Here is a 25,563-nt window from a genome sequence, read left to right as displayed (position 1 = left end):
TACACCAATTTACACCAGCTGAGTATTTTCCACATAGTTTATTCCCAGCAATATTATTCTCTCCTCTCCCCCATGCCTGCCTCCCAAGTATGAAGAGGGGTCACTGCCTTGGTAAGGGAAGTGGGGGGGAATGTGCATTACCTTTCCCGTGTATGGAAATCCAAGTTTGTAAAAGGGGTTGAGATTGACAAAGTTCACCGCCACTACCTTGGTAGCAATAGCAACTGTGACTATTCCCATGTTCGTGGCTCCTGGGCAGAGAGAGGAGACATCTGTTAAATACTGACTCATTTGTTAAGCACTCAACACTAGAGGAGACAAAAAATAAGGCAAGTGTCCTCCCCATGAAGCTTACAGTCTAAATGTCAGCTACGTAACAAGCCTGAGCCACATCCATATGGACATTGAGACTTGAACCCACAACTTTCAGCACCAGCCACTATTACTAGAGCCAAAGGAGCAACTCTGTTACTTGCAGGTAGGTGGGAGGCTGCTCTGGTCACTGCAGCCAGCCACTATGGGGAGACTTTGTCACACCAACTAAGGCAGTTGATTACTGGCTGATAAGATACACTGGGAGAGCCAAGGGACTGTGTTACTTTAGTAAAACATGTCAAGCTCTGTTTACTCTCCCATGTCTTCCCTCCCATGTGCAGTTGGCCTGCAAAGTACTTATGACTGGTGAAGATTAGTGTTTGCAGACCATACAGAAGAAGCAAGTCTTCAGGAGGGACCTGACTGAGGAGAGGGTTGGGAGGCAACCGGACTGGGATTGGGACGTTATTCCAAGCACAGAGGAGAGCGCAGAGAAAGGCATGGAGATGGCAGAGGGGGGACGCGGAGGGCTAAGACAGAACAAAGAAGGACACAATAGGAGATGATGTCAGAGATGTAGGATGGGGTGGAGCGGTGTCAAGCCCTGAAGGCAGGGGAGAAAAGCTAGAGCTCGATACAGTGAGCAAGGGGCAGCTGGTGGGGGTTTGGCACATGGCATGCTATGGTCTGATTGATGGATGAGGAGGCATTTGGGGCAGATTAGAAGAAAGCAGTGTTGGTATTGGGGATGCCAGAGAGACAGGAATATGTGAACAAGACTACCTAGTCCTTAGCATAGGAACTTATCATAGAGACTGTGGTGAGGGACTAACTGTGGGGGAAAGACTCTTATGACTGACCGGGGACATGAGGATAAGATGCTGCTTAGCCGACGGCTAGCTATGGTTCTGTGGCTGATTGAGAGTCACGTTTTGTGGAGCTGGAGCTTACTTTAGTGACTGGCTGGTGACTGTTGTTGGAACCTCTTTGGGGAAGTAAGAAATCTAGTGAGCAGGGACACTAGAAAGAGGAATTCTAATCACTGGTGTGGCAGAAAACTAGTGACCCCAATAGACACCATAACTAAGACACAATGGAATTCAGTCCCCCTGAAGATACCAGAAACTGGAAGTGGCTGAGGCTTGGCTCAAAGATCCGAGGTTAAAAAACAACCTGTACCGGAAATGGAGAAGTGTGGAGGCAACCAAGCACAAATGCAGTTAGTTAGGGGGTTCACGGAAAAAGAGTAGCACAGGCCGATGGCTGTGTCTCCCCTCTCCTCTTCCCCTCCTGCCACCCCCCCTCTCCCGCACCTGTTCCTTCTTCTTCCAGTTCTGCTACAATGAAAAAACTGTTCCCGTAGCCAGTGCTGTTTATTTCTAGCTCATCCATATCTACTGTAAAAATGGCACAACCTTTCTTGTTCGTCTGGGGACATAGAGATGGATGGAGAGAAAGAGACACGTTAGTGAGGATGTGGTTTATAGATGTTGGGTAGTCTTAAAAATCCTCCCCTCTGTCCCATGACTGCTTAGAAGTTCAAAACCATGTACATCTTATCAAAACCATGGTGGACTCCTCACTTATGGAGAGGAGAAATGACATTGATTAGACAGGCACCGATGAATGATATATCCATGGCTGCAGACAAAAGGTAAGTTTATTAGAGAAATCACACACATTCCTAGAGAGAACTGGGACCAGACCCCATGTCCTTAGCTGTAAGAACACAGGCTTTGACAACTTGAGCTAGGCCGAGCTCAGCCAGCTAGTATTGGTAGAGGGTCTTTCCTATTCTCTGCCTGTGGCACATAATAGTTTAGTCTCTTAAGGCCAAAATACTTTGGTTCCAGTACAGTTGTTGAGCTTAGTGTGTGTGTGCTGGGTGGTGTTGGTGGCCTCTGATATACAGGACATCAGACTAAATGATCAGGTGATCCCATCTGGCCTTGGAAATCTCTGACCCTCTCTGAGGGTATGTTCAGCCCCTCCGATGCAGGAGAGAGGGCAAAGAAGTGTTATTATTGTGGTCTGTGTCTAACACACATGGTTTTGCTCCTGTTAACCCTGCAGAGCCCAAACAGCAGAGAGCTGGAATCCAACCTGCCTTGTGCCTCATTGGCAGAATTGTGACGGTGTTCCAGCTGTAGAGCCTTTACTACTGGTTGGGTTGTTAGCACTGCAAAGACCCAGCTGGACTTTCAGGTCTCAGCTTTGCGTGCTGACATTTAGAAAATCCTGGTTTGACTTGTAGACTGAGTGAGGATCTGGAGTCATTGGGAGAAGAAGAATATGGAACAAATTGCATATTTAGGTGCATTGTGTATAGGAATTAGCTATGACACATCCAGTGCTGGCCCCTGTCAGAACTAGGATACCAGACAGCTGAGATGGATCAGTAATCTGTTTGATTATGGGAGGAAACAGACCGCTGGAATAGATGGAACAATTGGTGGTCTGATCTGGTTTAATGAGAGGTGAGCTGCGAGAGACCAGTGATCTGATTCCATGTGATATGACGGAGGGTACTGGAAGAAGAAATTCCTCCTGTGGGAAAGTGTTGCACATTCTAGAGGGCTTAGCTAACACAGACATTCTGTTTCCAGGCTGTTGATCCATTTACTTCCCTAATCCTGTCTCCCAAGAAATTAGACCTCACCCATGTCCAATTAGTCAGGTCAAGCCAGCCCTACAATACTTCCCTCCTACCCCCCCCCCCCCCAACCATTCAGCATTGGCTTCTGTCAGATATGGGAGACAGGAGAGCAAGACCAGTGCTTTAATGTAGTAAGTCAGGTGGCAAGATAACAGGGCAGATCGACTTATGATCTGCTTGGGTGAGGCAGGAGAAATAATAATCAGACTAGCTGGACCAGGGCACGTTAGAAATGCCTAGATACATTAGATGGACCGACATTCTGTTCTTGCGGATGACTGTCATCTCCCCTTCCTCATCTGCTCACCTGGTTCACATGGGTCGCAGTGCACATGGACGATGTAATGTTTTCTTCTTTTTCATGGAGATTGAACAGGCTTCGAGCCAAAATAACCTCTATCTTCCCCTGAACAGGTTTCCCATAGGTGTACCTGGATCAGAAGGACAGAAAACACTGCCAGATGGATCAGATACTTCAGCAAAAAGAGTAGAATGAAGGGCACCAACAACCCCTTCCGAGGGAGAAGATGGATATTAAAAGAGTCTACCTCTCCAGCCACCGCACCCCCTTTGAAATAAGGAAGAGGGCCTGAGATGTCAGCAGGATATACACCCCTGGAAGTCACCTCACTTGCACTGCATCCTCTTTAAATGGGGAACAGGGTCTGTATGAAAGATACCTCAATCAGTGTCTCCACTGAGGTCTGGGCTTTCCCCACATAGCCCTTGTGGCAGAGCTAGTCAGCAGTTCTGTCAGAATGTTTTGCTGATGGAAAATTCACTTTCTACAAATAAAGGCATTTTCTGTGGGAAATTTTCAATTTTGTCAGGAAAATTTTGATTTTCCACTGGAAAGTCATTCCCAGCATTTTGGCTCCCCCACTTCTTTGCAGCCCACCTGGCAAGCTGCCAGGGGCAGCCTTCCAGGCTCCCGCTCCCCAGCTCTGGAGACACCTGCTAGGTGGACTGCTGCAGACCTGGGGTTACCAGGGTTTCCAAGCTTCTGGCTCATCAGCAGCCCAGAAGCCCTGGGAGCCCCAGTTTCCAAGCTCCCAGCATCTCCAAGCTGTGTGGCTCCCTATCTGGCAGGTTGTCAGGGCTCAGGGCAGCCTGGGGAGTCTTGGAAACGTTTCGAAATGGTCAAAACCAAATTTGGGAGCTGCGGTCCTGTGGTAAATTCAGATTGTTTTTGTTCTGTTTTGGAATGATGTTTTTTAAATTCAGGAATTTCTCACGGAACAGGAATTCTAGGTTCCGAACACCTCTACCTTGTGCCTCTTCAGACGTGTCTAATGATTGGGTGTTGGAGGAATCTTTTCCTTGCTGTGATTTTAGCCTCCACCACTAAGAGAGAGAAGACACCACTGGAGGTCCTTACACTCCTGCCAGTACATTGGCAGCAAGAGGTCACTCTCCGATGTGGGGAATGGGACAGTGACAGAGCAGTGCCACTCACCTGCCACAAACCGTGAACTGAAATTCCTTTTCCGAAGTGGTGACCAGTGGCGGAACGTTAAACACCAGCTCAAACTTGGGCAGCTCTGCAGAAGAGAGTTGGGGCAGGTTGAGGGCATAATCCAAATAGGGGAACTCACCCTCTGCATCCACAGCAGAATCTCTGAAACACTGCCCCAGCACTAGTTGGATATGGAGAGTAACTCACCCTTAGGAGGGAATAGGTACCATCAGGCCAGGGGTCCCATGGAGAGAGCAGTTGAGGGGTGGAAGGGAGCAGGAAGTCAGGACTGAGTTAACATGGTGACTGAATTCCGCCTCACTCCCAGGAGACTGAGATCCCTCCAGACTAGGGGAGCACCGACTGTGTGAAAGTGAAGCCCTGGCCTGATGGAACATGGAGACTAAATTGCTGGAGGAGCTGTCAGCACAGAGCTAGGGCCCCACTGTGGAGGTCTGTGCACTAGTACATATGAGAAGTTGGAGCTCAGGACTGAATGCACATTGGAGCTGAATTCCACTCTCTCCCTCCAAGGTGGGACTGGGGTGCCACCAGGGGAGCAGTGTGTGGCTGTGTGAATGAAGCACAGGATGGAAAGCACTAGGGACTGGATGGGGGGAGGGGACTCTGTACCCCAAAACTGCAGTTTACCTAAGCAGAGAAATCTAATGAATAGAAACATGGACTCTAGCAGGGAGGCTCCCATTACAGGCTCCATTCCCCAGCTCCTAATGCTGTCTCACACTTCCTTCTGAGACTCACCATATTCCTCCACCTTGAAGGTTGCCTCAAGCCCTCGAGGCATATCCTTGCCCACTTTGATCTGGTATTTCCCCGTGGCTGCTTCAGAGGCCAAGGGGAAGGACAGATCCACAATGCCTTGTCTTGGCTTCACGTCCACCCATTGGCTAATCCGGTTCCCATGGGGATCCTGTACAGGAACACACATGCATAATCACATGTGTTCAAATGTGCACTTCTGCGAAGAAGTCATGCATGCATGCACAGCCTCTCAGAAGCACAGTCACACACACACAGAATGAGTGAGGACAGTACCAGGGATCACAGCCCCATGCATTGCTCCGATGCACAGGCTGTCTGAGGGGGTCACAGCCCCATGCATTGCCCCGATGCACAGGCTGTCTGAGGGGATCACAGCCCCATGCATTGCTCCGATGCACAGGCTGTCTGAGGGGGTCACAGCCCCATGCATTGCTCCGATGCACAGGCTGTCTGAGGGGGTCACAGCCCCATGCATTGCCCCAATGCACAGGCTGTCTGAGGGGGTCACAGCCCCATGCATTGCCCCAATGCACAGGCTGTCTGAGGGGGTCACAGTCTACCGTGAGTCTCCTCATCCTCTATTTTTGGGGGAGTTTTTTGGATAGCTGGATAGTCCCCTCATTTACTGTTGCTTCAAGTCATGCCTCTACTTTTGCCCTGAGCCATTAACCACTGGTAACACGGCAGGGGCAGGGTGTTGGGGCAGAGTACAGCCAAGATGCAGATGTCTTATCTCTGAGGTAGCAATTGAGGGCATGGCGCCCTCCTGGAGCACAAATGGCATGATGGAGCAGAGAAGAAAGCTCCCGGAGGTCAGCTCCTGGTCACTCACCTGCAGCAGCACCAGGGGATGCTGCAAAACACAAGAGAGAAACGACATCACTTATGTAGAGAGCAACAACGTTCACGTGCCCCAGCATCATTAACACCCAGACACCGGCCCCACCTCAGGAGAGCCTGCCCCTAAACTCAGACCCAAACAGTCCCCATTTCACACCAAGATCTCTGCTCCCTTTGCCACGGGAATGGAGGGGGCTGGGGAGATGACCCCCAGAGGTGTGTTTCCCATGGAGTCCCAGGCCCTGTTGTGGTCATTTTGCCTACAAATGTACCCTAATTGTGAGCTCAACTGTGAAGTGATTCAGGCACTGTGTTAAGATCATGCTTGGTAAATATGACAGTGAGACCAAAAATCAATGAACCAAAATTGGTAATTTGGAAATTCGGCCTAACTGGTGGACAGAATAATAGGGGACAGGCTATTCCACCCCTCGCTCCTTTTTGGAGAGAAAAATTGGTGACTGGAGCAAGTTTCACCATCATGGGTCCCATCCTCACTGTCCCCTGGAACCTTTATTCTAATCCTGAGAGACGTCCTAACCAGACTGGGACAGAAAGGGAAGCCAGATGACAGTCACCTCTACCAGCTTCAGCTGAATCCCAAACACCACCTAGGATGTGAGACCACACAACCCCCGCCCCTGGTGCCCCGCCCCCTTCATGTGCTCTTTTCCTTCCCCACCTTATTTCTTCTCTTTCCGACCCCTCTCCTCATGGCACTGAGTCACAGAGCACAGGTCAGCTGACTCGGGCTCAGGCTCGTGGGCTAAAAATAGCAATGTAGACATTCAGCTCAGGCTGTAGCCCAGGCTCTGACCCTTGCCCTCTCACAGGGTCTCAAAGCCTGGGCTCCAGCCCAAGCCTGAGTGTCTACATTGCAGTTTTATAACCCCACAGGCCAAGCCCTGTGAGCCCGAATCAGCTGACCTGGGCCAGCTGTGGCTGTTTCATGGGTCTTTTATTGCAGCATAGACACACCCTCAGAGTCTGGTTTAACTGGCCAAGACTATCTTTTACAGCACTGCTGTAAGCCTGTGACTAGAAAGAGGCAACTAAAAGCAATGCTCTAACCAGCCTGATGTTGATAAAAGTTTGCCAGGTCTTAGGCATGGCACATGGGTTTGTCAGCCACTCCCGTGTTTTTCCAGCAGTGAGGTTGCAAGTGAAAGTCAACCTCGGAGACAGAAGCTGCATTTTCTGTCTTTGCTGGTCTTTTCTCTTCCCCTCCTGTGTGTGTTTGTCTTGTTTTGTCTTCTTAACAACAGCAGCAGCAACAACTCCAGCCCATTTCAACTAATTTCTCTTTCCCCCAAAAAGAACAGCTATTACCATCTTTGATGCTACCTAAAAGCCTGTCAGAAGGGGGGTTTCCTTCTAAAAACTCTCTACAGTTAAAGGGAAAGGGAACAAGGGATATTATTTAAATGAAAGCCTTACTTAATACTTTACATTTCAAATGCATTAACTCTCTTTCCTACTTTTCTGGATCTTTAATGAAAGGTTAACAGGATTTTTAATGGTGTGTTTGCCTTGGTAATAAGCAAGCTGAAGTGCCTGTATGCCAAACCCTGAACCTTGTTTGACACTGTTTATGCTAACACCTTCGGCTCTCTGGGCCCCTTTATTCCAGTTAAATTAAAACAACAGGAGCGATCCCAGCCCTGTTCTCTGTTAATAGGGGGCACACGGGGCCGGTTAGGTGTCTCTCACAAGTGTAATTCCTGTGGGTATCACTCTGTTTATCTGCTGAGGCTTGGCACACTCAGCACACTGATGGCTCCTACTTCCTGGAAAGCCAGAGGGATACTCACCACTTCATCAATGGCCTTAAAATCCTCATCGAGGGTCACAATTCGAAACTTCACTGAAGAAATATAGAAAGCACAGCAAGTTACTCGGTGTGCAACAGACCCCTGGATAGCTCTGTACCTCTCTTCCTAGTCTCAGATATCCTCTCCCTGTTCTTATCCTCAGAGCTACTGACCCTTTCCCGAAGATCCCCTGCAATAACACACTTCTGCCTATGATGGTTTATATGGAGATGAGGCCTGGTAAACTCATTGCATGTGTCCTGGAATAATAATAATAATAATAATAATAATAATAAAAAATAATAATTTAATTTAATTTTATTTATTTATTTTATTTATTATTATAAAACAGCAGCTCTTCTTGCCCCTCCCACCTGTTGTCTGTCTGGTCTATTTAAACTGTAAACTTTTGCGGTCAGGGACTGTCTCTCACTGTGTGTTTCCCCAGCAGCTAATACAATGGACATTTAGTGTGGTGTTTCTAGGTGCTGCTCTAATACAGACCATAATACTCTGGCAAAAGCTCCAGGGGATGTCCCATGACCTGAGTAGCCATGGCCTTGCTTTCAGGTCCCATCTGAGAGACAGTACTTCCACCACCATAGTGCCCCTGAGCACCACCATAGTGCCCCTGGGGTCAGTGCTGACTCAGAGGGGAGAGCACCTTGTAGTGACACACCCACCCCACTCCCTGCAGCACCTGGTGACTTAGGGATTTATTTTCCCTCAGGCCCTGTCCTGCATAGCTGGTTATATCTGAGGAGATCACCATCCCATGCTGTGGACAGCCACCGAGTCCCCACCCCCAAGCTCCACGTGCCTCTTGCCATTCATACCTGTCTCTCCAGGTTTATAGAAGGGCTTGTCTGTGTCTATGACAATCCTTGTCTTCTGTCTTCTTACCAGCACCTTTTTGCGGCCCTCGTAGCTCACCCTATCCCCCATGTGGATCACTGCATGTACAGAGGCCACTTCTTCTGCCTGAGAGATGCAAAGGAAACTGGTGCCTCAGTGGCGGGACTGAGAACTGGAGGCCACCATGTGTGGGGAAGCTACTCTGCCAACCCACCCAGGGTAGGTCCTAGGAAACAGGCCTTTATCTGCCATCTCCTATGTTCCCAGGAGATTATGGATTAAAAAAAATCCCCATTCCTCTTATCTCTCTCCATCCTCCCCCTCCATAGGCTTTTTCCGCCTCCTCTTCTCCCTCCCATACCCATTCTTGTTCCCCCTTCTCCCTCCTCTGCCCATCCTCCTCCTATTGTCTAGGTCCCCATTTCCCCTCCTCCTCTTTTTTCCCTGTCTCATCCCAGCCTCCATATCTTCTCCTCCTCTCTTCATTTAGCTGGGAGGGGGGTGGATTGGAGCCCTCTGGTTTATGGGAACAAAGGGGGTTGGGAGATGTGAGACTTACTGGTTCATTAAACTGTTTTCCCCTAGGAACGAAGGCTGGCACCTGCAGAATGCAGGGGAGGGGTGAGTTGAGGCAAGAGGAAAAAAGAAAACAAATACATCAGTGAGATTTTATTTCTCACACACCTGAATGGTAAATGGCCCCAGAGCTAAACAACCCCAAAACTGCAGGACATTGGAGATCTGGATCCAAATTCTGTGGCTGGAGCCCATTTCTAGCCAACCTGATCCTACAAGGAACATTTGGAAGGATAAGGAGCAGGAGGGGGCATGGTGGGAGGTGAGGCGCTCATCCACGCGCAGTAATGACCCTTGATTTGTTATTGTAGGGTTGCACCACTTGAAGACCAACCTGTAAGCGGGACCCTGGAGACAGTATTCTTGGCCTAAGAGAGGCCATGTGTCATCTGATGTGAAGCCAACTAACACAGCACTGGTACGACTATTATACTGTGCACAGTTCAGTGCACCTCAGTACCAGGTGTGACGTTATTGACATAAACTGGGACCATATAGATCATTGTTGCAACCAAAGTCCTGTAGTGGCACCCAAATCTTGTATAAAGGGGGTCAAATGGGGTATCTAAGACAAGGTTATGGTTTACTGGTTATGATTATGTTGTCTATATGTGTGTATCAGTTTTGTAGTTGAAGTTATGAATATTGGCTCTATACTGTCTGTATGGCAAACTTATGCTATGCTTCTGGGTGACGTCCCAGACAAGCTGGGATTAGCCCTGCCTAGCCTGCTTGATGGCCCATTAAGGACCATCAGCTATACAATGGACTCATTGAGAGAAGGTAAGTATGCCTTCAGACTCAGCAAAGTATGCAGGAACTTGCCCATGTGACTCCAGACTCCATTTTGCTGTAATTTTCCACAATAAAAACAAAGAGGTGTTCTTACACCTGGAAAAGACTATATAAGGCGGATGCCTCATCTCCATCTTGTCTTCAATCCTGCTTCATACCTCTGGAGGAACTTTGCTACACTGAAGCTCTGAACAAAGGACTGAGGACCCATCCCAGCGGGGGATGTATTCCAGAGACTTGATTTGAACCTGCAGTTTATTCCATCGCTGCTGCAAGCCTGAACCAAGAACTTTGCCATTACTATATGTAATTGATTCCATTTAACCAATTCTATCTCTCATCTCTATCTTTTCCCTTTTATGAATAAACCTTTAGATTTTAGATTCTAAAGGATTGGCAACAGCGTGATTTGTGGGCAAGATCTGATTTGTATATTGACCTGGGTCTGGGGCTTGGTCCTTTGGGATCAGGAGAACCTTTTTTCTTTTATTTGGGTATTGGTTTTCATAACCATTTGTCCCCATAACGAGTGGTACTGGTGGTGATACTGGGAAACTGGAGTGTCTAAGGAGATTGCTTGTGAGACTTGCGGTTAGCCGGGGGGTGAGACCAAAGTCCTCTTAGTCTGGCTGGTTTGCTTTGCCTTAGAGGTGGAAAAACCCCAGCCTTGGGCTGTAACTGCCCTGTTTGAGCAATTTGTCCAGAGTTGGCACTCTCAGTTGGGTTCCGCCAGAACTGCATTGTCACACCAGGGTGATGTCAATAAAGCCCTGGGACATCCAGTGACGAGCACCACAAACAGTTAGAGAGCAGTTCAACTCTGAAAAGTGACACTGTAAGAATGGCTTTGTTGGGATCCATGTTTGTCGTCTCTCAGGCTAGATCGAAAGGACTCAGTTTCCAAGTAGAAAGATCTTTTCTAACCGCATACTCCCCCTGGGCTCTGAGAGTCACACTGGGCTCTTTCCTTCACTCACATCATCACATGCAATAAAGGCTCTGCAATGAGAACTTAGTAATTCTTTTGTTGATACACAGACCAGACTCCCAGCACCCTCTCACTGGGCTGGGCTGACTCTGTGGGGAGAACAGGAGTGAAAGGGAGCAAAACCAATGTGTCAGGAGAGTCAGGAACCATGAACCTGAATGCACATAGAAGCTTGTGTGTTACTGCGTAGGAAGGGAACCGTTTTACCTAGTCACATTTTAGGGCAGAACCACACTCTTAACAACCTAGAGTGACTGATTTATGAGGAAAGCTGAAAAGAACTTAGTCCATGTACATTAGATTGATTAATGAATTACAAATACTTGAACAGTGTAAACACCAAGGAAGAAGAGGGCTGGTTTTCCTGCAGGGTTTAACTAGGATTAAATGGCATGAAACTGAGCAAAGTAGTAAATTTTAGTTTAAATAATGGAACTCTTTTCTAGACTGTTAGACTGTTGGATGCTCTGCCCAGGAGTGGTAGGGATGGACGGAACCTGCTTGGTTAGAGAACTCAGGGTAGCATCGCACACAGCAGTGGGGTATAGCATAGCATGCACTAGGGGCACAGGGCTCTTTTCTGACTTGAAGGCGAGAGTGCTCCCTATAGAATCAGGAGCAGCACCTGAGCTCACCTTGAAGCTGATGCACTCAAAAATTCCTGGCTTCTCCACATCCTTCTCCATCAGGGTGTGATTCTGGGTTTGCATCTCCAAGGTGACAGCCAGGTGGACAGTCTCAGGGAGGGAGCTGAGGTGGATGCAGACCTTCTCATGGCCAAGATGGTGAATGATGGCTGGGATTACTACCACATAGTAACTAGGAGAGAGGAGGAGATGGGGAAAAGGGGGGATGGGTAATTCAGTGTCTCAGGTGGGCAGGCCAAGGGAGGACCTCTCTACTGCTCCAATTGAGGAAGACACCATGGATCGGAGAGATTTCATAGACCGTGAGTGGGGGAACTTGTGGTGCAATTCCCTTCCCATCCCAGGAGGAGGCAGTGTGCCCAATATGGAATCAGAACATGGCTCAATACCCTGGCATAGATCTATCATACCTAGGAGATGGGTGTCTGATTCAGGGCAGGAGCAGTCTAGTCCAGTGTGTGCAAACTTTTCCAGTTGCATCCCCCTTACCATTCACAGAATTTGTCATGCGCCCCCCCCCCCCCCCCCCATTACTTGTAATTTGAAGTAATCCCTTATATCTGCGCTGCTGCTGGCGGCGGCGCTGCCTTCAGCTATGGGTGGCCAGAGAGCAGCAGGTGCTGGCTGGGTGTTCATGTTGTTTGTGGTGTGGGAGGACTATTGTTTTAATCCCACTCCCGTCCTTGCAATACCCACTCTGATTTTATCCTGCTCCTGCTCCTGCTAATATGGCACTGGGTCCTGTAGGACCCATGGGATCCCAGTTTCTTCCTCCTCCCACCCCCCAAGAACCTCTTGCCACTTCACCCCCCACCCCCAGTTTACACATCACTGCTCTAGCTCATTCCTCAGGTCCTCATAAAAAAAACAGTAAGAGGACCAAAAAATGCCACCATGGCTAAGCAGCAGAGTTGAAGAGGGGATTAGAGGCAAAAAGACATCATTGAAAAATTGGAAGTCAAATCCTAATAATGAGGAAAATAGAAAGGAACATAAACTCTGGCAAGTCAAGTGTAAAAGTATAATTAGGCGGGCGAAGAAATAAATTGAAGAAGAACTAACTAAGAACACAAAATCTAACAGCAAAACAAGTTTCCAATACATCAGAAGCAGGAATCCTGGGGACCACTGGATGATGACGGTGCTAAAGAAGTACTCAAGGAAGACAAGGCCGTTGCGGAGAAGCTAAATTAATTTTTTGCATCAGTCTTCGCAGCAGAGGATGTGAGGGAGATTCCCACACCTGAGCCATTCTTTTTAGGTGACAAATCTGAGGAACTGTCCCAGATTGAGGTGTCGAGAGAGGAGGTTTTGAAACAAATTGATAAATCAAACAGTAATGAGTCACCAGGACCTGATGGTATTCACCCAAGAGTTCTGAAGGAACTCAAATATGAAATTGTAGAACTACTAACTGTGATATGTAACCTATTCCTTAAATCAGCCTCTGTACCGGATAACTGGAGGATAGCTAATATAACACTCATTTGTAAAGAAAGCTCCAGAAGTGATCCTGGCAATTACAGACTGGTAAGCCTAACTTCAGTACCAGGTAAATTGGTTAAAATTACAGTAAAGAACAGTTTTCAGACACATAGATGAACACAATATGTTGGGGAAGAGTCAATATGGCTTTTGTAAAGGGAAATCATGCCTCACCAATCTATTAGAATGCTTTGAGGGACAGCAAGCATGTGGACAAGGGTGATCCAGTGGACTTTTGGAAAGCTTTTGACAATGTCCCTTACAAAAGGTTCTTAAGCAAAGTAAGCAGTCATGGGATAAGAGGGATGGTCCTTTCATGGATCAGTAACTGATTAAAAGATAGGAAACAAAGGGTAGGAATAAATGTTCAGTTTTCAGAACGGAGAGGGAAATGGAGCTGGGTCCCCCAAGGATCTGTACTGGGACAAGTACTGTTCAACATATTCATAAATGATCTGGAAAAGGGGGTGAACTGTGAGGTGGCAAAATTTTCAGATGATATAAAATTACTCAAGATAGTTAAGTTCAAAGCTGACGTTAAACTGGGTGATAAGGTGAAAAAATGGCAGATGAAATTCAATATTGATAAGTGCAAAGTAGTGCACATTGGAAAAATAATCCCAACTATACATACAAAATGATGGGGTCTAAATTAGCTGTTACCCATCAAGAAAGAGATATTGGCATCATTGTGGCATCCCTGAAAACATCTGCTCAATGTGCAGCAACAGTCAAAAAAGCTAATAGCATGTTAGGAACCATTAAGAAAGGGATAGATAATAAAACAGAAAATATCATAATGCCACTATATAAATCCATGGTACGCCCACATCTTGAATACTGCATGTAGATCTGGTTGCCCCATCTCAAAAAAGATACTAGAATTGGAAAGGTGCAAAGAAGGACAATGAAAATGATTAAGGGAATGGAACTGGTTCCATGTGAGGAAAGATTAATAAGACTGGGACTTTTCAGCATAGAAAAGAGACAGCTAAAGTGGGATATGATAGAGGTCTATAGAATCATGAATGGTGAGAAAAAGGGAACAAGGCCAACACCCAATATCTCATTTTCAGGGCCGTGACCAGGGTGGGGCAAGTGGGGCAGCCGCACAGGGTACAAAGCTGCGGGGGCAGAAAAATGACAAAACAAAACAAAACAAAACCCAACAGGTGGCGCAAATATGCTTGCTTGCCCTGGATGCTAAAATGCCTAGTTACAGCTGTGCTCATTTTCATAGGTGCCAAGCAACCACAACTCCTGTTAAAGTCACTGGGAGCTGCAGGTGCTTGGCACCTCTGAAAATAAGGTCCCCAGGAGCTCAGCACTGGGATTCTAGCAAATTCAGCCACCTCCCCTCCTCTCCCCGCAATGACATTCCTGTCTACTGAGTCCCAGCAAACAAAAGTGAAAAACCTTACGGATTCAGAGTTGCTGGAGCTGCAATTGGGAGCAGAGCCAGGGCCCAGAGGAGCGATACTCCCTGCATTGCTTGGGCTGGGACGGACCGCTGGTGAGATCCACACTTAAGTCTAGAGCAGCTGGCTATCAACGCCAGGGGTTGAGTCCTAAATATCCCCCCAGAGACTCCTAAGTCCAAAGGGTGCTTGACCCATGCAGTGTAAGTATCTCATCTCCCCCGGGCTAATGACATTGACAATATTTACCGACCTCCACTAGGAACTTGGCAAAAGCCACATAGGCCCAGACCTCCTCCCAGCCCATTCTGGAATGTGTCTATGACCAAGTGTGTAAAAAGACTTTGATAGTGAGTTATGGATCTGGTGAGCTGTAATACAGACTGAGTAGGTATCATGGGAGTAAGAATCTTCACATGTGTCTGGCATGGCACATGACTATAGCATGCAGTGAAAGTTAAGGTCATGCACCAGTCCCTATCCCCTGTTCTCAGCCCCTCCGCAGGGGGAAGGCATCTTGAGCACTGCCACTGTCCGTTCACCTCCACCCTTCACCCACCTCATCCCCACCTCAGGGAGATGGCACCTTTAGATCCGCTGCAGGCTGTCATCTATCTCACCACTCCCCTCTGTCACAGATCTGGTCAGGTTGCCCTGGCTTGTGGCCCACCAGATTGCTGTGAGAAGACAGTGGCTGCATCCCTGGGTGTTTTAATCCCCCGGAGGCTGAACAGAAGCCCAGGCATTATTGCAGTTTTGGGTCCCTAGGCACACTCTCAGTAAGGGATTCCCCCTCTTGCAATGTATTATGGGAGGGTTTTTATCTCCTTCCTCTGAAGCATCTGTCCATGGCTGGCGATGGGACACTGGGCAGGGTGGGCCAGGGGCTCTGAGATGGCACCGAGCATTCTCTCTCTCAGGGGCTGGGCTGGCTGGGTCTTGCTCACATGCTCAGGGTCTAACTGCTCACCATGTGTGGAGTTGGGAAGGAATTTCCTCCCAGGCCAGATTAGTAGGGACCTTGGGGGGAGGGAGGTTTGCCTTCCTCTGCAGGGTGTGGGTGCAGGTCACTTGCCAGGATTATTTGGATATATCTCACTTACTCATTTCCCTGCCACTGCCTTAATCCCTCCTATTCTCTGCCTGTAGCACATAATAGTCTAGTCTCCTGTGGGTCTCATTTACTTGGGTCTCATTTCAGTTTTGGGGCTTAGTGTGTGGGCTCTGGGGGGTGTCGGCGGCCTGTGTGGTACAGGAAGTCAGACTCAGTGATCTAATGGTCCCTTCTGGCTTTAAACTCCGTGACTCAGTAGCCCTCTGTCTGACACCCCATCCTGAGAGCTGGGAACATGTGGCCCAGCTGCTGTCCCTGAGCTCAGTGCTGCCTCCTCAGACTCCCCAGAGTTTAAACACACCCTCATTCAGAATCTTGCCCAAAGGTGTGAGCCTTCTGTGTTACCTCTTCAGGGGGCATGGCGCAGGTGTGGCACATAGCGCACGGACACTGCATTGGGTTCTAACACCATTGCTCTTCACTTCTGCAATAAAGCACGAGAGTAGAGATTATTTAGAAAACAACACTCACACTGAAGACAATGTCCCTCACTAGCTCACCCTTCCCTGGGGAGTCCTTGGGGAACTCTCTGTAGTCAGGTAGGCGGGATACCCCCTGGCCTCATCTGGTTGCTGCACCTGCTTCCCTCAATGTAAACTGGTGGGAAATGGCCAAATTGTCACCATGCCCCATGCACAAAGCTGCTCCAATCCTTTATAACTTTCCAGTCTCCTCTGTCAGGTCACTTCCTGATCAGCCTCAACAGGTGTCCTACCAGTAGCTTTGTTACTAGGTGACCTCCCCCTGTGAAGCAAGCGAGTCCATTATCTAGCATGTTGTATTTCAATGGACTTAATGACCCTCTTTTCTAAGCCCTGTGCCACTGCCCTGTTGGGACATCAGTCCAATATGGAGGTGAAGAGGCAACAGAGAGGATAAAGAACTGCACATCCAAAATGGAGTTCTGCCGTCTGTCACAGATACAAAGGGTCCCTGGTGTCAAACATGTAACCAGGGTCTAGGTGAGCTCTCCTCTGACATCTAGTGATGAGCTGAGGGAAAAGACAGCAAGAGCAGACTATTTGCATATACACACATAGGCCTGGTCTACACTATGACTTTAATTCGGATTTAGCAGCTTTAAATTGAATTAACCCTGCACCCGTCCATACAACGAAGCCATTTATTTCGAAATAAAGGGCTCTTTAAATCGATTTCTGTACCCCACCCCGACGAGCAGAGTAGCGCCAAAATCGATATTGTCATTTTGAATTAGGGTTAGTGTGGCCGCAATTCGATGGTATTGACCTCCGGGAGCTGTCCCACAGTGCACCATTGTGACCGCTCTGGACAGCAATCTGAACTCGGATGCACTGGCCAGGTAGACAGGAAAAGCCCCGTGAACATTTGAATTTCATTTCCTGTTTGCCCAGCGTGGAGAGCACAGGTGACCACAGAGAGCTCATCAGCACAGGTAACCATGCAGGCCAATAATCAAAAAAGAGCACCAGCATGGACCGTACGGGAGGTACTGGATCTGATCGCTATATGTGGAGAGGATTCAGTGCTAGCAGAACTTCGTTCGAAAAAACGAAATGCCAAAACTTTTGAAAAAATCTCCAAGAGCATGATGGAGAGAGGTCACAATAGGGACTCAGATCAGTGCCGCGTGAAAGTCAAGGAGCTCAGACAAGCCTATCAAAAAACAAAGGAGGCAAATGGTCGCTCTGGGTCAGAGCCGCAGACATGCCGCTTCTACGCCGAGCTGCATGCAGTTCTAGGGGGGGCCACCACCACTACCCCACCTGTGACCGTGGATTCCGAGGCGGGGGTAATCTCATCAGCTACACCTGAGGATTCTGCGGATGGGGAAGAGGAGGAGGAGGAGGAGGAGGAGGAGGAGGACGAGCTTGCGGAGAGCACACAGCACTCCATTCTCCCCAACAGCCAGGATCTTTTTCTCAATCTGACTGAAGTACCCTCCCATCCCTCCCAAGCCAATATCCAAGACCATGACCCCATGGAAGGGACCTCAGGTGAGTTTACCTTTTAAAATATAAAACTTGTTTTAAAAGCAAGCGTTTTTTAATGATTACTTTGCCCTGAGGACTTGGGATGCATTCGCGGCCAGTACAGCTACTGGAAAAGTCTGTTAACGTGTCTGGGGATGGAGCGGAAATCCTCCAGGGACATCTCCATGAAGCTCTCCTGGAGGTACTCCAAAAGCCTAGCCACAAGGTTTCTGGGCGGTGCAGCCTTATTCCGTCCTCCATGGTAGGACACTTGACCGCGCCATGCTTGCAGCAAGTAATCTGGTATCATTGTATTACAAAGCCTGGCAGCGTATGGTCCCAGTGTTTGCTAGCATTCAAGCAACATCCGTTCTTTATCTCACTGTGTAATCCTCAGGAGAGTGATATCACTCATGGTAACCTGGTTGAAATATGGGAATTTAATTAAGGGGACAGAGGTGGCTGTTCCTACTGGGCTGTTTGCCTGTGGCTGAAAAGAAATCCTTCCCTGCAGTTAGCCAAGCGTGGGGGGGGGGGGGAATTGGCCCTGAGCTTTTTGCATTTGGCTAGCAGGGATCTTCCCTGTTACCAGCCATGCAGTGGGGGGAGGGGTACAGCAATCATCCCAGATAATTCATGGCAGGAGGAGGGGGGTTATAATTAATTAATGGAGATATCCCATCTCCTAGAACTGGAAGGGACTGTGAAAGGTCATCAAGTCCAGCCCCCTGCCTTTACTAGCAGGACCAAGTACTGATTTTGCCCTAGATCCCCAAGTGGCCCCCTCAAGGATTGAACTCATAATGTTGGGTTTGGCAGGCCAATGCTCAAACCACTGAGCTATCCCTCCCCCTAAGTTAGTGTGGTTTCTGCAGGGATCTTCCCTGATACCAGCCACGCGGTGGTGGGAGGGATAAAGCGATCATCCCCGAGAATTGGATGGGGGGGGGGGTTAGTTCGTTTTCTGCTGCTGAAGGTTAACAGGAAAACCGCAGCAGTCAACGAGCTTTGCTTGGTATGTGGGAAAGGAGGACACAGAAGCCGAAAGACAATGGCTTACCATGGCCGCATGCAAGCTGAATTCTGTTGCCCGGACCTGCGTCTGTGATCTCTAACACCAAAGCCACAGGCACTCAATATTTAGATGGAAAATGCGACCTTGTACTGAAATCACATGTGCTATGTAATGTGAACAGTGTTGTTCACCATGAAAGAATATAAGCATTGTTCTGTAAAATGTATCATTTTAAAAACTTCTCTCCTTTTTTTCAACCCTCCCTCCAGCAGCTGCAAATTTTTCAAGCCTCCCTCCTCCGTCCCGAAGGCTATCTCAGATAAGGCGGCGGAGAAAGAGGACACGAGATGAGATGTTCACGGAAATAATGGAATGCACCCGCAATGAAAGAGCTCATTTGAATGAGTGGAAGGACACGGTATCTACATTTAGGAAAGATGCCAGTGAACGTGAGGTCATGAGGGACGCTCAAGATGAGAGGTGGCAGGCTGCAACGCTGGGGCTCCTGTGTGATCAAACAGACATGCTCCGGCATCTGGTGGAGCTTCAGGAACGGCAGCAGGATAACAGAGTGCCGCTGCAGCCGCTATATAACCTCCCTCCCCCCTCACCATGTTCCATATCCTCCTCACCCAGATGTGTAAGAACACAGGGTGGGGGAGGCTCCGTGCACCCTCCCACTCCACCCCAGTGGACAGCCCAACCAAAAGGCTGTCATTATATTGAATTTTTTCAGTGGCCTTTTACTTCCCTCCTATCCTCCTCCCCAACCTCACCCAGATTACCTTGTTGGTTCTCTCCCTATGTTTATAATCAATTAATAAAGAATACATGATTTTTAAACAATAGTGACTTTATTTCCTTTGAAAGCAAGCTAGGGGAAGGGGGAGGGTGGGTTCCTTACAGAGAATGAGTCAATAAAGGGGGCGGGTTTTCATGAAGGAGAAACAAACAGAAATTTCACACTGTAGCCTGGCCAGTCATGAAACTGGTTTTCAAAGCTTCTCTGATGCACAGCGCTTCCTGGTGTGCTCTTCTAATCGCCCTGGTGTCTGGCTGCGCATAATCAGCAGCCAGGCGATTTGCCTCAGCCTCCCACCCTGCCATAAAGGTCTCCCCCTTACTTTCACAGAGATTGTGGAGCACACAGTAAGCAGAAATAACAATGGGGATATTGGTTTGGCTGAGGTCTGAGCGAGTCAGTAACGATCGCCAGTGACCTTTTAAACAGCCAAATGCACATTCTACCACCATTCTGCACTTGCTCAGCCTGTAGTTGAATAGCTCCTGACTCCTGTCCAGGCTGCCTGTGTATGGCTTCATGAGCCATGGCATTAAGGGGTAGGCTGGGTCCCCAAGAATAACTATTGGAATTTCAACATCCCCAACGGTTATTTTCTGGTCTGGAAAGTAAGTCCCTTGCTGCAGCCGTTTAAACAGATTAGTGTTCCTGAAGACATGAGCGTCATGAACCCTTCCCGGCCAGCCCACGTTGATGTTGGTGAAATGTCCCTTGTGATCCACAAGTGCTTGCAGCACCATTGAAAAGTACCCCTTGCGGTTTATGTACTGGGTACCCTGGTGCTCCGGTGCCAAGATAGGGATATGGGTTCCATCTATCGTCCCACCACAGTTAGGGAATCCCATTGCAGCAAAGCCATCCACTATGACCTGCACATTTCCCAGAGTCACTACCTTTCGTAGCAGCACCTCAGTGATTGCTCTGGCAACTTGTATCACAGCAGCCCCCACAGTAGATTTGCCCACTCCAAATTGATTCCCGACTGACCGGTAGCTGTCTGGCATTGCAAGCTTCCACAGGGCTATTGCCACTCGCTTCTCAACTGTGAGGGCTGCTCTCATCTTGGTATTCTGGCGCTTCAGGGCAGGGGAAAGCAAGTCACAAAGTTCCAAGAAAGTGCCCTTACACCTGCGAAAGTTTCGCAGCCACTGGGAATCGTCCCACACCTGCAACACTGTGCGGTCCCACCAGTCTGTGCTTGTTTCCTGGGCCCAGAATCGGCGTTCCACAGCTATAACCTGCCCCATTAACAGCATGATTTCCAAAGCACCGGGTCCCGTGGTTTGATAGAATTCCATGTCCCTATCCTCATTACTCTCGCTGCCGCGCTGCTGTAGCCTACTCCTCGCCGCCTGGTTTTGCAGGTTCTGGTGCAGCATAAACTGCACGATAATACACGAGGTGTTTACAATGTTCATGACTGCTGTCTTGAGCTGAGCGGGCTCCATGCTTGCCGTGGTATGGCGTCTGCACTATTCACCCAGGAAAAAGGCGCGAAACGGTTGTCTGCCGTTGCTTCCCTGGAGAGGGGGGGGAGGATATACCCAGAACCACCCGCAACAATGTTTTTGGCCCCATCAGTCATTGGGATCTCAACCCAGAATTCCAATGGGTGGAGGAGACTGCGGGAACTATGGGATAGCTATGGGATAGCTACCCACAGTGCAGTGCTCCAGAAATCGACGCTAGCCCCAGTACATGGATGCACACCACCGAATTAATGTGCTTAGTGTGGCCGCATACATTAGACTTTATACAATCTGTTTCCAAAATTTGAATTATACAAATTCGGATTAATCCCGTAGTGTAGACATACCCTTACTCTGTCTAGATGTGCAGCAGATGGAGCTGCTTTGCCAAAGTGCTCAGTTTTGGTTGGTTGTGGGTTACTTATCACTGTAGCATTTGAATGCAGGGGTAATTAAATGTTGTTATCTTTATTGTATGAGTAAAAAACAGCAGAACTATACTTAGCATGCATGGATGGAAGGGGTCACCTTACACTGAACCTCACTTGCTAAGGAGGGGATAGGGGTGCCAAAGACCAGTGAGGCTGGGATGGTGTTGGGGAGGGGGAATGCTATTTGATACATACCGTCTCTTTAGTGTTTAAAGACAGCTAATCAAACTCACTTGTGAGTCCTTGTTGCTGTTTAGTGATTACTAGAACTGATAGTGCTGGCGAGCCAGGTTAAGCCTTAGCCCAGGTACGGGGGCACTGTTGCCGTGAAAGGCACTGCAGAGCCTGTACTAGCAGTGGGGTTTCCTGTTGTCTGCTAAGCTCACTAGCAGTTGGGTTAAGTGGTGGAACCTCAGACTGGGCATTGCAGAAGTAGCAGCAAGCAGCAGTGATAATAATGGCAGAGAGACAGCACCAGTGGCAACAGAGAAAATAGCAGTAGTTGTGAGTCATTTGCAGAAGGCAGCAATAGTAGAGGCATTGCTTGATCCCTGCCCCCTCAGGGGTGGGAGGTGAATCCATCTCTGAACTCTGGGTCTTTGCTGACCAAGAACAGCCAACTGGGAGTGGGGCATAGTGCAGGGAGAGGGGAGTGGCATGTTAAAGAAACCTTTGTTCGTTGGACTTTCATGCCACAAGGTGAGAAACTGAGGCAAAGCACAATGTACTGTGGGATGAATGTTGCTTATGGTCACGTGCTTTTGAATCATTGTTGTGGTGTTTTCCCAGATTAAGGCTGGCTCCCCTTTTCCCTTTTAATCAAAGTTTTCTTTCGTGATACAGACTCAATGCTTGTGAGAGGGGAAGTATTGCCTCTTAGGGCACGTCTTCACTACCCACTGGATCGGCGGGTAGCAATCGATCTATTGGGGATCGACTTATCGCGTCTAGTGAAGACACGATAAAATCGATCCCCGATGGCTCTGCCGTCAACTCCGGAAATCCACCGCGGCAAGAGGCGGAAGCGGAGTCGACGGTGGCGTGGCAGCAGTCGACTCGCCACCGTCCTCACAGCCAGGTAAGTCGACCTAAAATACGCAACTTTAGCTATGCTATTCACGTAGCTGAAGTTGCGTATCTTAGGTCAACCCCCCCGGGAGTGTAGACCTAGCCTTAGAGGTGCCCAGGAGGGGGGTTTAGTTTTCCCAGGGTACTGGGTGGGGCTCGAGCAGGTTCTGTTTTTTGTTGGTAAGAGGAGCCCAGCTTATGTTGCTGCTGACTGCATCTGGCAGAATGGTTCCAAACAGAATAATTCATACATCATACAGATTCCCCAAATCGTCACACCAACTCATCACCACTCGTCCACCTAGACTAGCTTCACTGCTGCCTCCCTCTGCCCATCCACACGAGCCACTCCCACAGTGTGGCCTGCCTATCCTTCCATATCAGTCATACTTTCAACTACACTACAGGGCCTTTCCACCAACCCCACTCTAAGGGACACCGGTACTGAGGGAATTAGTTCTCAGCCTTCTATTTACTCCTGGTTAAATCAATGTCTAGGCTTTACTCTGACATAGTGTGTGCATGTGTAGTAATCACTCCCTGTACCCATAGCCTGATCTAGCACACCCACACGGACGTTTAAACCAGCTCAGAAGGGCAGATCAATATATGGGCTCAAAGCTCTGTACGTCTGTGACCCTGAAGCATATCAGTGTCCTGGCATCATTTTATGCAGACTCAGATGATTCTAGACTTCATAGTCCCCTCAATGAGTCGCTGAACTAGTGGGATAGGGTGGACAGTCATCGGCCCTTGACCTGCTGCAGAAACCTTCCCCCGGCTCCCTTTCTCTGGTTAGTCACTCTGCTATCAGCCTCTGACCTGAGTGGGAGGAAGAAAGAGAAAGGATTGGCGTTTCATTAAAACATCAAAACTTTACCCCTTTATTTCCATTTGTCTGAATTTTCACTGGTATTAATTTTCTTTAGAAAGAAAAATAGGACCGAACAAATTCAGCTCTGGAGTAAATCCACAAAAGTCAGGGAAGTCACCAGGGATGAATTTTCCCCACTGTTGTTTTAATAAATACACCCTTTAATAACACTAGCAGAGCTCCCGTTGTGTCTCCTGCTGCCATGAATGGTGATGCAAGGAAGTAAAGAATAGAGCAGACATCTTCCCACAGAAGCAGTAGCAAACCCAGCAGAAGCCTTGAAGCGAGTGAGCCTAGGATGTGGGTTTGTAAATACTGTTCTAGCAGAGTCCACCTGGCCACTTCCCAGTGGCAGTCATATGCCTCCTGATTTCTACCCTTTGGATTAAAAGCAAAGAGCCAGATACAGACACCATAACAGGGAGGGACATGGGTGGTGCTTCAGTATAGACTGAGAGCAAGGGAAGAAGTAGAAGAGCCAGAGAAGGAGAGGTGTAGAGCAGGAACACATCCTTGTAGTCTGAGTCTGCTGGAACGCAGCTATGAAGAGCACAACTTTCCTGTGGAGCTGTGTCCTCCTCCTGCCTCTCATAGCTGGAACCACTGCAATGACGTAAGAGCCCTGGTTGTTTCATGTCTATATGCTGATTAGTGGGGAATGTGTCAGAGCGGGGGAATTCTATAGTGGCAGCTGCCTGTTATGGGATTCCTGGGACCAAAGGGATATTTCCATAGGGTGTTTGATCTACCCTGTTTCATTCAGTCCTGGGCCTCCGTTTGCTGCATTGCTCTGGCTCGCTGGAGTTCCTTTGGCTTCCCACGTCCTGGGAAACCTCGCATATCCTGCCAGGTGTCTGTGTGTGTTTCACTCAGACCTGCCAACGTTCCACACACTTTACTGTGGTCCAGGAAACATTCTATTTTGGGCTGTGCTTTTCTTCCCAGAGCCACAAGTCACCATTTAAATCTTCGACCGGGACACTTAGATGCTGCAGCTCAGCAAGTCTTTTAGCCAACTTTAATGGGAACGCGAAGCTTAGTTCCACCTGCTTTTCATGGTCCTGCTATAAGTGATTGGCTTTGTGTAGTTGCGGTCACACCCCTAGAGGCAGACTTTTGTGTAAATCTGAACAGAAATACAGCTCTGCTTGCATTATAGAAGAAAAAAAACACATTGGGTCTCAGCCAGTGCAGGATCATTTCCTACTGTGCGTCATCTGGCATATTGGCCAGTCTAGTATTAAATGTTCCAAGCGCTGCTACCCCTTCCCCTGGGAGACTACCACACCACCTGCTGTACCTCACTGTTCAGTAAGATTCTGCTGATGTTCAGTCTAAAAGCTCCTTTAATAGAGTCTTGCATGGTTCTAATACTCTTAGCTTTGACAAGTTGCCAGCTGTCCTTTATGAGTGCTAATGCTCGCTTCATCAAAGCAGGATTCAGATTGACTGATGAAACACGCTTACTAAGAATATAAGAACGGCCATACTGGGTCAGACCAAAGGTCCATTTAGCCCAGTATCCTGTCTTCTGACAGTGGCCAATACCAGGTGCTCCAGAGGGAATGAACAGAACCGGTAATCATCAAGTGGTCCATCCCCTGTCGCCCAGTCCCAGCTTCTGGCAAACAGAGGCTAGGGATACTAGCCCTGCCCATCCTGGCTAAAGGCCATTGATGGACGTATCCTCCATGAATTTATCTAGTTCTTTTTTGAACTCTGTTATAGTCTTGGCCTTCACAACATCCTCTGGCAAGGAGTCCCACAGACTGACTCTGCGTTGTGTGAAGAAATACTTCCTTTTGTTTGTTTAAAACCTGCTGCCTATTAATTTCATTTGGTGCCCCCTAGTTCATGTGTTATGAGAAGAAGTAAATAACACTTCCTTATTTACTATCTCCACACCAGTCATGATTTTATAGACCTCTATCTTATCGCCCCTTAGTCATCTCTTTTCCAAGCTCAAAAGTCCCAATCTTATTAATCTCTCTTCATATGGCAGCCGTTCCATAGCCCTAATCATTCTTGTTGTCCTTTTCTGAAACTTTTCCAATTCCAATATATCTTTTTTGAGATGGGGTGACCACTTCTGCATGCAGTATTCAAGATGTAGGCGTACCATGGATTTATAATTCTCTTGGGGAAAATGCCATGAGATCTTTGAATGACATAGGTAGCCAAGAGTAGGACCTTGGTTTTACATCTCATGCTAA

The 25,563-nt window shown here is 48.3% G+C and overlaps 1 protein-coding gene across 1 annotated transcript in view; it reads right to left on the bottom strand.

Annotated features, from left to right (window-relative positions):
• LOC128843381 (alpha-2-macroglobulin-like protein 1) overlaps positions 1–14,761 on the bottom strand; it is a 50,736-nt gene extending 35,975 nt beyond the window's left edge. The window contains exons 1-11 of the mRNA XM_054040188.1: positions 14,629–14,761; positions 11,711–11,894; positions 9,276–9,317; positions 8,698–8,842; positions 7,862–7,914; positions 6,043–6,063; positions 5,190–5,358; positions 4,428–4,512; positions 3,279–3,402; positions 1,629–1,743; positions 142–251 (exon numbers count right to left, since the gene is read on the bottom strand). Of these exons, the coding sequence (XP_053896163.1) occupies positions 142–251; positions 1,629–1,743; positions 3,279–3,402; positions 4,428–4,512; positions 5,190–5,358; positions 6,043–6,063; positions 7,862–7,914; positions 8,698–8,842; positions 9,276–9,317; positions 11,711–11,894; positions 14,629–14,696 (1,116 nt within the window). The 5' untranslated portion in view covers positions 14,697–14,761. The remainder of the gene's footprint in view (positions 1–141; positions 252–1,628; positions 1,744–3,278; positions 3,403–4,427; positions 4,513–5,189; positions 5,359–6,042; positions 6,064–7,861; positions 7,915–8,697; positions 8,843–9,275; positions 9,318–11,710; positions 11,895–14,628) is intronic.
• Positions 14,762–25,563: the final 10,802 nt, after the last annotated feature.

This window comes from Malaclemys terrapin, chromosome 1 (assembly GCF_027887155.1).
Source record: "Malaclemys terrapin pileata isolate rMalTer1 chromosome 1, rMalTer1.hap1, whole genome shotgun sequence".
In the NCBI taxonomy this organism is placed as follows: Eukaryota; Metazoa; Chordata; order Testudines; family Emydidae; genus Malaclemys; species Malaclemys terrapin.
The sequence above is the reverse complement of the archived record's forward strand: the minus strand, read 5'-3'. Positions and strand labels throughout refer to the sequence as shown.